Raw genomic sequence first — 13,320 nt, forward strand, 5'->3', positions numbered from 1 at the left:
ACATGCAACCAAATAGTAAAGGCGCAATAGATTGTACGCACGTACGAACGTATCTTACGGATGCATTGCATGAAATCTAGGAGGACAGCAGTGGAGAGCGGCAAGGTGAAGCTAGGCTCGTAAAGTTACCTGAAGACCTTTTTAGAGGGATCCATCATCCAATCCAGAGCCATCAGTAGCATTATTGTGCAAGCATATGAATCTGTCAGTGTTTGAGTATGTTTCGTTCACCATTGTTGTTCCTGATGTATCATATGTGTCCATATAGTGTATAGTTAGTTCGATAATATGGGTGTTTTTTGCACACCTCTAAGTCGCTGTTGTTTTGGCCTTCCCGCTGCTGCTGCTGCTGCTGTTGATGATGATTCTGCTGTACTTATCGCCGTCGGGAGTCGTTTCTCGGGAAACTTCGTGAGGTTAGAAAGCATTGCTGTGGTGAAGCGTTGCTGAGTGATCGATACATTGGTCAATCAATGCGTCTGCTCGATGACCAATTTTCTCTACTTCCTATCACCTTTTTGGAATAGGTCAGAGTGCCAGCTGCTTAAGTAGCATTGCTGCAATCGTACTGTTGTTGCCGTGGCCGCAGTTGTTCTTGTTCGAAGCACTTGTGTTGATAGTGGAATGATTTATGTTACGACTGTCAATATAGCTAGCATCATAGTAATAGTATTTAGTTCCTGTATTAAGCACACAATTCGTGGTAACCGAGAAACGGGTTTAAACAAAAATGTCGTATGTATTTTTTTAGGGAAAGCGTACACAGGACTTTGGTACACGAACTTTTTATCGGCCGCCAAAGATGTCCTCCATTAGTTTAATGCATGAATAGAGAAATCAGTTTAATTAATTTATTCAAATCATAGATTCACTGCTGTCGCAATCCTCTATTGTATTTTGCTTCTTACATATCGCCAAAGACTCCGGCAAACGTCTTACGTAGGTTGCCCATGGTGTCTTCAGGATCGTCAACTCCGGCTTTATCGCTCTGGCTTTCCCTGAAACAAAAAAAAAAGACACGAAGTACGCCGAGCGTGTACGACGACAATGAAAACACTGAGAACTTTCAGAACGTTTCAACAATAAGTTGGTGAAATTGTCCGAACTTTTTTGAGTCCTGTTTCGTATTACACAACAGTACAGATACCCTTTGTCTATACTGTATTTACAATGCTTAATTGACAATTCGAATCGAAATTTCTAACGTTTGTTATCAGCACTTTTTTTATCAAATATTAGATTTTTTTTTAAATAGAAGAAGTAGAATTTTTTTACAACAACATTTTCTCACTAATGGACCTATTGGTTTTTTTTGGGGGGTGTCCGATGATGGCAGCTACAAAATAGTACCTGTAAAATGTTTTCCGTCTACTAATCAAACGTATTAAATTAGAATTCGATAGGGGCATATCGCGAGCCAACGATAACGAAAAAACTTACCTTCGGAATAACGACGCGGCGCCTCTTGAGAGGGCTGATGCAGCTGCGGAAGCCGCGGCAGACGCCTGTTCTGCGGCTCCGGCGGCCGTGTTGAACGGGTTCGTGTCCGATGTAGCCGTTCCGGGTGCCGCTGTTCCGGTCACCGTCTACCGCGAAGAATGGACCAGACATCGGGGTAGCGAATGAAGTTTGACAGAACAAGTTGAGCCAGGTAGTATTTTTGAGAAGTAGGTAAGATAGCGTTAGTGAGTGAAGTATTGGTACCACTTCAGACCAAGCACGATTAAGTTCTAGCCTAAGTATTTTAGTAGGCGATACTTCAAATAAAGGCAATTGCCATCAGCAAGCTGATTACCTCATGAATATGGCACAGTAGCAGTGAGCCAGCTCAATGTGCATTCAAGCCATCTATACACAATCGAAGATGATGATGTCTAGACGAGGGGCTGTGTATTGACACTGGACTGAAAACGACTACGTACAGCATGCGGCTCATAATTAATACTGTAATCATCATTGACAGTAGATTGGCATTAAAAATAAGCATGTGTCGTGCATTATAATCCGCGCATGAAGTCTAATTCATTCCGTTAATCGTTCTTCAATTTACATTTCACATATATGCCAATTACTGTTACTAGCGCTAATGTAAAGCACACTTATTATGTGGTAACCATACCAATACATGCAGCAGGGTGAACAACGATCAGCGTCAAACAGACCACAAAGTTATCGATGGTTCTACTGATGAACGCCCGTTTCTAAAGCGACAAGCGGTCTTGGCAAGATTCAGCGTCCTGGATAGTTCAGGTTTGTGAAACGAAGATGCTTGTGGATCTAACACGTACTTGTAAGTTTCTAAAGGATTGCTTTTCCAGGTTCCGACTGGCTAATCAAGCGACATGCCTATATCGTATTCAGTATATCTCACACTTCAGCTCTACCAAATGACGCAGAATTTCGAACCGTACGTTGATGACACCACCTAACTGCAGCTCAATACCAGCAGCAGCGCAGTCAGGTATCTGACCCAAATTTGCGAAACTTATGGATTGTTGTTCGCAAAATGCGCGACCATGAATTTTTATATACGGAAATCTGGCAGTGTGAAAATTCTCCCACAATACCTCCATAATAAATTAGTACATGAAAATTAAAACTTCGTTTCGAAAAGCAGTGAACGTTTTTCAATACCCAGTGGTCATTAGTTGCAGTCTACGTGGTGTCAGTTAGCCGTACGACGGACGTCGGGCAATTTCCGATAGTAGACGCCACCGGGTACACAAAGCCCAAACCGCACTTGCACAATATCATCAAGTTTCTCCAAAACAACATCCCGTTTAAAAGGGCCGCTGCAAAAACTTCGACGGAACGAAGAAAGTCGAGCCCTGAACGTACTCTCTACAAAAACTACTAACCCCAGGTGCAGCCGGCACGGGGGGTGGTGGCTGTTGCTGAGTGGCACTGGTTGTAGCTGATGACGGCTGGACCGAGGATCCGGCAGCCTGAAGGGCAGCGGCTGAAGGCGGGGGCGGTGTCGGAGGTGGGGGGCCAGTAGTTGTCGACGAACCCCGACGGAGACCCGGTGGCGCTGGACGAGGCGGAAGGGTTCCCGCCTGAATATTTTTAGGGCATAGAGGTGCACACAGATAGAGTAGATTCACCCCGAACGCATCCATATACAAGAGGCATCCGCAATCGAGAAGAAATGTGTGAGCCGATGCAAAGTGCGAGAGCAGTTGTTAAAAAGATTTAGAGAGATTTGACGTGTCATAGACTTGGCATGGGCTGCATTATTAACAGAAACTAATGCATTTATGTATCAGTGATGCACTGATTCGTCAGTACCGACATTTATGCTTGCTTCTGGTTGTTCTAGCGCAGATTGCGTCAATGAGTCATTTCTGGACACTATAATAAAGCTAATTAGTTATATATATATATATATATATATATATAAGTATTGATATTGATGAAGTATTAGATATTGATGCTGAATGCACACTAACACCTTACGCGCTCTATTTTTCTTAAAAAACTGAAATTTCCCTACAACAGTTCTTCCTGTTAAAGTCCTATTGTATTGGCTTTCACCGTTTCAGACCAAAGCAGCTGGTCCAGCAAGAGATTTTTTCGGCCTGTTATTTTTGAATCAGTCGATGCTTACTAGACCGACATTTACGTTAATAAACAAGACGTACAAAACGGAGAGGAATGGTGCTTTGACTACTGAAACATTAAACCTCATAAAACAAGCTTTCACGGACGCATTCACTGTTAAAACTTTATCATAATAAACGCAATCCTTTGGTGAATTTCGCGTAAACTTTGTACATATAACAAATATTCTTAACTTTGTATATGTATATATAAATCACTCGAAAAGGTCGTTCGTAAGAAAAACACTAAGTGTGAATGATATGTTTCTCCAAGCGATCGTTTTTGCTCTACATAAACACTGTCACCTGTTTGTCTTTGTAGCAATACAAAAGATATTGTTCGTTATATTATATAACGTGTCTGATACAGTTAAATATGCTGCACTGCTTTACGACACAAATCCAAATGTCGGCTTACACAACAGCTGTTTTTTTCTTTTTAAATTAATTAAAAAAAAAACAAATTTTCAAATTTGGTCATAAAGTAATGGGTCAAAGGCCCTTTGATTGTCGGATACGAAACTGGATATTCCAGACTGTCGAACTCAGCTTTCGTCGCCTGGTATTTCCGTCCATTATTCCAGTGAATTATATGTATATTAGGGATGTCAAACTAACTGCATTCGTAGACGACAATACTAACAGTAAACGATACAAGTAGACAACGAAAGCCAGGTTTACTACAGACTATGGAACTTATAAAGAAGATAACTGCTAGCAACAGTGGCGCCTCTTGCGGTGCTTTTATTATTACTGTCACTATATTTGCAGATTTAAACACTGCGGGACTGTACAATATACCGGGTGTTTATTGAACTGCATCAATTTATTCTAACCTGTAGCGTACGCATTTAAATGTTAGTTTCATCCTTGTTCGACGATCAGGTACGCAAGTTGAGTGCTATGAGTGTTCGGGTGGTGAATAGAAATCCGCCGTCTGATCAATATCAAGTCTACTAACTTTGTTTATTAAATAGTTGTGCGATGTGGGTAGTTGCCGGGTGATGGGTTTCCATTTACCAGATCCAACGCATTGTAATGGGGTAACCTAAAGTTACGATACTTCTATGTTGAGTATAATGTTTGCAAATAGGAGTTTTTAAGCCTCAAGTGAATTTAAGAAATGCTCGTTTAAGGAATTGGTTATCCTTTTAATAGGCACCAAAGTATCAGGCTACATATGATGACAAGCGGCGAACGACAATAGATCTGAGGCCTGCGATGGGTTCTGCTAATATAAACAATATTTTTAGAAGATCGAATCTTCAGCTAAAGCTAGCGCAACACCGCGAGGCCCCAGCAACGCAATGACGGTAAGCAAATTTGAAATTGTGTGATCGCTTACATTTGCGTTATGGAAGTTTTTTTGTTCTTTCTATCGCAGCGACTTTCTTTAGCGTACAAAAAGCGAAGCGTTTTGATATATTAGCACGTTTGTTTTCGGAATGAGGGTAATAATGTAAACTATGTTTAGATTATATATTCCTGGAATAAATGAGAACATCTCTCACTAAATAAGAACTCTCACACAGTTGTGGAGGAAGGTGTACATCGGCAGTTCCCACACAAAAGTCGAAAATGACTTAGGAAACGTTGCTAGCCAAAGCGATCAAGAATAAAACGCCTGTTCAGTACCAAATATAAAAAAAAAGAACTAACATGACCGGCATCGACAACCCAAGGGTTATTATCATGAGAGAAGTCATTCTGTTGTTGCCATAGACGCGCGAGAACGTGTCAAAAAATCCGATTTCTGACAAATTACTCGAACCGATTAACTGAATTCAAATCAGCTCTGCGAAATAGAAGAAGAAGAAATCGTGGGACCAAAGCAAATTTAAGGGTAGTTGTGAGCGGTTACCTGTGAAGAAGCATTAGCGTCGCCAGAAACTGCCGGAGGTGGAACTGGCCTCCTGCAATGAAAAACAACGTTCAAATGTTCTTTCTAATCTGGGCATATCGTTGCGTCAGTTTAATAGAAATGATATAGTATATATTTAGTGCGAAAATCAATAAAATATTTAGTACTGAATTGAAAAAGGGATACAATACCAACAACCATAATAATAAGGCCTACACGATTTGTTTGGCCATATATATATACATACATACATCAAAGAATAATCATTGACGCAAAATAGCAGACCTGTGTCTCATTATGAGATGTCACCACATTACAATTACTTATAATCGAAGCTTTGGTTTAAGCCTCTTTTCCCGCTCTGACGTCCATGAAAAGGGCAGAACCTTCGTGGACTCGGATACTGCAGGCCCGATTGAAGCAAGGGTTTGGAGATACTCACGGAGGCTGTGGAGGTGCGCTAGCCACGGCTGAGCCGGGGGCAGCTCCCGGAGCACTAGTGGCAGTCGCTGCTCCTGATGCAGGCGCGGATACATTTGCTGCAAATGGAGGTGCAGTTGCGGGAACGGCCGGACGGGCTGACAGCTGAGTTCCGGGCGGTCTGCAGAACTGGTGCATTTTCTGAACTACCAAATCAGCGATCAGACGTCTGTCCTCGTCTTGAGTCTCGCCTAAGAGCTGCAGCGATGAGTCATTGGCCTTTATTTGTCCAGAGACGTAGATTGGTAGGGTAGAAGGGATGGCCCGTATAAACGTCAAAAGGAGATAAGACATCACATAAAAAAAACGTTACAGGATTGCTTCCAACTGCAAATACATTTCAAAGGAGCTTGAAACATGAAACCCCAGTGGGGAGCGCCTTTCAGATACAATTGCTTCAAGCTACCCTGATTGGAAGCAAACTATCCGACTTGCGGTATATTTGGATATCCGAATGTCGATATCTTTCAAACTATCCAAGGACTTTTATCACGTCTCCTATATATTAAACACTTTTTTTTTTCTTTTTTCATATAAACTCTATATATATATATACTTAAATGCAGACTGAAACATTAACTTCGTTTTACTTTGGAAATTTGTATACAGTATGCAATGCATTGTTGATGGGGTACTCTAATTTCTTGTGTGGACTTTATAGAACCACCTAATTTAAACGGTGTATACCTAAACTATCTCAAAAATTATTTTAATAATTTTTTTACGTATGAGCTTAGCTTGACAAAAAGCCGGGTTAATTAAAAAAAATGGAGATTGCGGCACGACAAAGCTGCATCGTCGCTGTTAGGCGGTCAGCGACACCTAATCACTCGCTAACGAAACTATGATGTCTGTGTAGAATAGGGTACTTTTTATGAGAAAAGGTTGAAAGAAAGATTTACTTTAAGCAGATAATTAAAATATAACATAGTAAGAAAACCCGTCTCATCTCAGTTAAGCAGTGAGCCTCTAATGACTTGCAATTATGTTTATTACTTGATTTATGGGTACGAACGCCGTTTGAATGGTGCAGGCCATCGACGTGGATGAGAATCAAGACGATGTTGCGAAAAAATAATGGATAACTTCTATGAAGAACATGAATAATAGCTTTAACAGGCAAAAAATAATAAAAACAATAAACTACTAAGAGATTCTCATTAATTTAGGGTAGCTATTTGCCGCCGGGTGAGGTTGGCCACAAGAAACTATGGTGTCAAGTGTAAATTGACAGGCTAAAAGCAGCCCTTGGTGGCTAAAGCAACTTTTGGCAGGAAGTTCCTTAAGAACTTATACCAACAGGCGTTGTATGCGAAGCAAACACGCACCCAGTAGTTATGTTGGAACGAATATCTACCACTTTCACAACGTGAATTCTCGGGATGCTTAAAACATAAAAAGAGCAAATTTCCCTGTGCCATGCCTGCCTGGTTAATTTTATAACATATTGATCTTGTTTTAGCTATTACATTATTGTTAGTAGAGATAAAAGCGGTTAGAAACGTCTCAACTGTAGTGTCTAGAGGGCAGGTCAGCAAACAGCGAAGATTACATGTCGCAAAAAATAAACATCACGGGGAAAACATTCCGGGTAATCCAACCGTATACATTTCTTTTCTTTTATTATTACAGAACTTCGGGAAGCTAGCAAGAACAGTTGTCACAAAGAACTCATATCCGAAGAAAATTGACATTACCTTAGACGTCCAGCAGAAGCGACGAAAAGCATTTTCAACAATACTTGCATCTTTCAGAAAGAAGGGTCATCCGGACACACAATAAGCTTATTATACTTTATTCACAATTCGCATACTATTAATCTATTTTCATCGTCACCACTCCTTACCATTTATTAAAACTGGAGTAAGGCCTTTGGGCCTAAGTAAATACGATAAGTATATAAGCAATACGATCTCAGAAGTTTCACCACGCTTTACGAGTTTAATATATCCTCTTTGATGTAGACAGATTAGACCGGACACAACGGAGATACGCTTCGGATAAGAAGCGGCCACCAGTAGGACGTTTCGGGAAGTCGAATGGAATGCACGATGCATTCCGTCATTGAGCAGTGTCGAAAGAGTAGTAACGCAAAGACAGAGACGGCGCTTAATTTTCATGAAGGATAGCCAATAATCTTCAGGTTTTGTTCCACGACTATGTCCTGATTGACTCAATCGGGCGAGCAGGCTAAATGAGCGATTTTTCGGTCTGATTGTGCAGCCGCCGTTAGCACATGCAATCAAATGTATGTTATGCCTTTCACAGTAAAGATTTACATGGGTTCCGACGTTTATCCCATAGAAGATGCTTAAGGTTCGCATGTACATTTTTGTGGTAGTAGGTATATAATATAGTTACATGTGGACAATATTCGTGTTTACTTTTAGTTCGCACTAGAGAAAGTCCATAACAAGTGTTTGATCAAAGTCGTCTGACTAGAATCTGGTCATTGTGGTGTACTACATAAGATGACTTCCTTCTCCAGGTTGTAAGTAAGCAACGCGTCTTAGGTTTTTGGGTCACCCACTAAGAGTTGAGGTTGATACCGACTCAAGATTAGAGGTCGTACAAGGAAGTATTTAGCCAGCGGAGTTAATCGCGCATGACAAAGCTCTTGCGTTTGAAATAATTGCAGCTTGAAAATGCTGGCTTAGGCCTTAGAGTACTATCGTGGTGTTTAGCTGAAAGTGAAGTTGGGCACCCGAATGGATTTATACATAAAGTTCTTTGCAACGGTACGAAGTAATGAGTTGAACTTGTCTGTTATATATGTGATCTTTATTACTGGCTTACCTCCGTAATATATTCCCGGCCGTCCTTTCCTTGAATTGCCTCTACCGCACAAATGTCTAGTCCACCGTAAAGTTCCGCCACAGCGTCTACCCATGTTTTATAGCGTTCGTATAAAACCACCTGATAAAGTCGGACGAAATTACAAAACAGGAAAAAAAAAAGAGAAATCATTATGTGAAATATCATTTGGTATCGAATAGATTTTTTCAGATAACTATTGTTAATTCGATAATAACTGATCTAAAAACAATAAAAAAAAAATTGATGATCAATAAAAACACTAAGCTTTCAATCGTTCTATCAGTTCCTGTGACTGAGACTTCGGCAAAAGTTTTCACTGACACATTTGAATACTATATTGACATTTAATGTACATACAAATATGAAAAAGTGACAAGTGTCGTAAGAGCTCGTCGGTATAGGCCATCTAATAAGCTGCATAGAGAGCTCCCAAATTTCCTACAGATAATGCACAATGGGTTATCTAAAAAACTACTGCTATATGATACAAACCTGTTCCAACATAGCAGACCCCATATTCGCTTTCCAGTTACCACTGATACTTTTGCGCCTAAAGTAAGGGAAAATACGAATTAATTTCTATGATTTCTTTATATTAAAATATACAAAATTGTACCTTTAGATATCGCGGAGTTAATTATGGCACGTTACACATCACATGGATGTGGTTTCGGCCTATTTATTTTATGTGACTCCAAACAATTGTCAGGCAAATCGTGGCTAGAACACACCAACTTTTTCGTATCATAAACGTTTAAGCCTTTACGTAGTCATCAGTATTCTCAGAATAGAGAACCATTATATATGGCGAATGTATTTAGTATAGTCTAAATACGGCGGGGAGCTTCGCGGAAGTTAATCAATATTTGCACATGATATAAGAGCATTTTCAAAAATGGTCACTAAAATAAGCCGCAGAAGAGGGGAAAAATCAACGCAACAAAATACTGATAGAAAAAAGAGAACACACAATCGTGTAGCAACGCAAGGCATTGTTGGCGCTACTGAAAGCACGCCTCTACTTCCTAGTATTGTCCTTTGTCACGTACAAACTCCGTCTATGCGACTGCTTTCAGCGTAGCATCGATAGCCCGATAGCAGCAGCTAGCATAGAAGGTGTTATTTAGGAATTCTACATGTATGAGTATGGCTACCGCGGACTGAAAACGGTGGCACAAGAGGCGACAAAAAAGGGAAACCGCAGAGAAGGAGCAATCCGAGTTGAACAGAGTTGTCTCTCAGCTGTGCTGCAAATGCCAATGATGCTTTTGGGGCGAGGTTCCAGAGCAGAGTAAAATGATGACCAGCTATGCCTAACGACATATCTGATATGTGGCATCACCACCACGTTCATCATCATGAGCGTCGCTATTCATCACATCATAACAATCAACGTCGTTATTTACCGTCGCAACCTCGACTCGTCAACGGAGCTCCTTAATGCAAAAATGAGCGGCGGGAGGATTCGATGAGGGCGAAAGGAGGCATACGGACGAAATAGGACTCGCCGAGATGAAGCGGACGACAGACAGTGAAGAAAGAAACGGAACGGACGAAGAGTACCTCGTAAGAAACGTGATCTCGTATTTGCAATGAAAAGAGTTCGCGTTGATATGTGCAGTTAATGATCAGAGTAACTTCTGGCAACGTCCATTCTATTAAGTCTGACATGAAGCATGTACAGCTGAAGTCGAATGAAACTGGGCACGGTTATTCGGAAATGACAAACATCTGTAATTGATTTTATGTTTGAACATTTTACTATTCTTTAAGCATTGTTCTTCGGTCAGCTGTCAAGTCACTTTTCATTCTTGAATCGAAACGATACCATCCAGTACAGCCCAAAAATATATATATTCATTCGATTTACACCCCTTAGAGAGGAAGCTGGTACAGTTTCTTAAACTCGATTTCCGGCTACATCTTAAGCACGATTCGAGTGGTTGAAAGTAGTTTACCCTCGAGTTTTTTTAGTGGAGTGCCATAGCCCAGCGAAATCGTATAATTATAATATACTATTTCGTGATAAACTGGAAGATACTACAGCATTGTTTTATATTTTCAAGATAAATCGCGCGTAATAAGGTTTACGCGTTCAAAATAACAATATCGATCCATTGTGAATCGAGATTTATAAATATGCTGTCTTAAAACAAACCATATGTTAGAGATGAGGTCTCACCGCATTGTATTTCCATTCTGTTATTGCCTGTGTTGATAAACCCTGTTTCCTGTTATTGCATCCTCCTCTTAGGTCCCATGGCTCAGTCTCTTAAGCTAAGCCGCTTGTATCATGGTGGGACAAGCCTAAAAATGTGCTCATGTAGGATCAAAGATGTACATTGTATGACATAATAATTGAAATAAGTACGAACGTGAATTTCGCTAACAGCAAGCCTATTCTGCTACATGCTATTATATAATAAAATGTCAATTTATACATATGTAAAATCAAGTAGACTGTTTGCCTTACCTAGATAGAGCGTGCAAGCTATACCGATGAAAACAGGTATATAAATTAGGTACCAGCAGGCGCCTTTACATATGCCCCCTTAAAAAGATCAATGCACTTAAAAATTCTGCTATCAGGTGATCTTTTACAACGAAAGCTTCAAAACATGTTAGCCGCATGACACATGTGAACACAGTGAATCTGAGTTCTGAGAGATCATACGAAGATCGAACTTGCTGCTAGCTAAATGAAAGGCAATAAACACTATCACAAGGGCAAAACTTACATAAACGCTTTGTAGTTATTGCCGATTTTCTGGATGTGAAGATCGTATTTTGTATCGATGAAAGGCTCGACGGTACAGTATGAATGTGATACTGCTACCACGCTTTGGACGTCCATATAGTCGAATTGATTTTCTACCTAACGTGAACAGATTTTCAAAATAACGCACCAATTAGAAGCTGTCAAACATTACGTTGCATTTAGGACTGAAACGTTTATCATCATCGATGGAAACGTAACTTCACATAGATATGCACGTTAAGTTTCTAGGAATAGCAGCTAATGACTAGCAAAAAATCTGTGCTTCGAAAAATTCTGCACTTACCTTGATTTTGCCGATGCCCCCATGAGCATGAGCAATTTTAACCACGCATGGAAATTTGGGCATGCTCATACACTGCAAAGAACAGTAATAATCGAACATACGAAAAATACAGATTAAAACAGTGAAACTTGTCGCCTTTTCCTCTTGAAACATCCTACAAATGCAAGATGTTTTGTTGGCGAGTCCATTTCTTCGCATAATTGTTTGACGTCTTTTTTTAGCAATTTAGCTTCCGAGGTCCTTCATCCTCGTTACTGTATGAAGTTTAGGACTTTGTGCGACGAAGTGATAAATGCGGCCCTGCGGCCTTTCTGAAATTTAGAACATTTTTATGTTCTTTTGCTTGTACCTTTTCATGGTAAAACTACTATTTTAACATACATATTTCAGAGATCTAATGTAGCAGCTTTATAGTAATGATATTAAACGTCAGGGATAGTAAATTTCGGTCGTTTCAAGTGTCAGAGATCATGCGCTTACATGTTCATATGTGATGTCAAAAATCAGTATATTTAATGAAATCATTGTACGAAAAGAAAATAATTAGCCACAATGTTGCAAATGAACAACAAAGTAGTAAAGGTCAAATGGTTTCCCCCAATTTTCTAATAATTCTTAACCGCTCTATGTACCTACATATTTATTTTACTTATTTGTCGCAGAATATTATCTCCATAAAAAATACAGGGGTTGCTTTACTACCAGTATAAACGCGATTAGAGCAACATAATGATTTAGTTAAATTTGGGTATGGAAAGTACCTGGAAAGCTTTATTAAGATGACGATAGGTCCGATGCTTTTAGGATTGTACACGTATCGTTTTCTAAATAGGATTATTCAGTTACCCTGTATAGCTAGTTCTTAATCGTTTATTCCACCTTTTGTCATTGTTGTGCTTACTGTTTATGCATTAGGCACCCATTTGCAGGAAGCCTAATTGATTTCACTTTCAGCGTGGAACATTCATCCAGTTTGAGCCCATCAAGCCTATATATGGATTCGATATATTTAGCCATCAGCAGTAGATAATAGTCACACTTATTATCTACAAACAAGATCCGAAATCTTCGTTACAATGATTCGTTCTAACTGTGAGCTGCGTTAACTTAAGGGCCGTCGATATTTGTGTTTTCAGCTTCTCGTCTATGCGTATGCAAATTTGGGCGCGCTTCCTTACATTCTTAGCAGTTGCAGACAACAAATGCACTTCCGGTAACCGTCTTGGTTCGCTTAAAGGTGGCCACCTCGGCCTTTTCGCGCGCTTTAAAAACTTGTGCTGTTGTAAACAAAACCAGCTGACTGCTCCAGTTACTGCTTCGAAGTGCAGTTAGACGGTTAGGAATTGAAGTGTGTGTATGAAAATGGCTACCCCGAATCTGTCGTCCTGTAAGGTACTTTTAAGTTATTACTACTCGCAAGGACGCCGGAAAACCGATAGCCAGTGTTGCATTTACACGAAAACAGAAGATATTGTCGTATTTGTTCAGGGTGATGCAGCAT

The 13,320-nt window shown here is 40.1% G+C and overlaps 2 protein-coding genes across 12 annotated transcripts in view; one reads left to right on the top strand and one right to left on the bottom strand.

Moving 5' to 3' along the window:
• Positions 1-320: 320 nt before the first annotated feature.
• LOC111265821 (synapsin) overlaps positions 321-13,320 on the bottom strand; it is a 40,776-nt gene continuing 27,776 nt past the window's right edge. For 3 of the 5 annotated variants that reach the window (XM_086970654.1, XM_022842761.2, XM_022842762.2), the window contains exons 5-13: positions 11,820-11,891; positions 11,496-11,632; positions 9,250-9,307; positions 8,737-8,856; positions 5,903-6,159; positions 5,461-5,512; positions 2,859-3,056; positions 1,441-1,586; positions 321-998 (exon numbers count right to left, since the gene is read on the bottom strand). In XM_086970654.1, coding sequence (XP_086826780.1) covers positions 905-998; positions 1,441-1,586; positions 2,859-3,056; positions 5,461-5,512; positions 5,903-6,159; positions 8,737-8,856; positions 9,250-9,307; positions 11,496-11,632; positions 11,820-11,891 — 1,134 coding nt within the window. In that variant the 3' untranslated portion in view covers positions 321-904. Of the gene's footprint in view, positions 999-1,440; positions 1,587-2,858; positions 3,057-4,332; positions 4,648-5,460; positions 5,513-5,902; positions 6,160-8,736; positions 8,857-9,249; positions 9,308-11,495; positions 11,633-11,819; positions 11,892-13,320 lie in introns of those variants that run through there. The other 2 variants (XM_022842763.2, XM_022842764.2) reach the window with 2 other exon arrangements.
• Positions 13,030-13,320, top strand: part of LOC111265827 (uncharacterized) — a 30,535-nt gene continuing 30,244 nt past the window's right edge. For 6 of the 7 annotated variants that reach the window (XR_015313204.1, XR_015313206.1, XR_015313205.1 and 3 more), the window contains exon 1: positions 13,030-13,211. Coding sequence is in view for 4 of the 7 variants with exons in the window: in XM_086970651.1 (XP_086826777.1) it covers positions 13,176-13,211 (36 nt within the window). In the remaining 3 variants the exon portion in view is untranslated. The remainder of the gene's footprint in view (positions 13,212-13,320) is intronic. The other variant, XM_086970650.1, reaches the window with a different exon arrangement.

Source organism: Varroa jacobsoni, unplaced genomic scaffold (assembly GCF_002532875.2).
Source record: "Varroa jacobsoni isolate VJ856 unplaced genomic scaffold, vjacob_1.0 scaffold_1017, whole genome shotgun sequence".
Taxonomy (NCBI): Eukaryota; Metazoa; Arthropoda; class Arachnida; order Mesostigmata; family Varroidae; genus Varroa; species Varroa jacobsoni.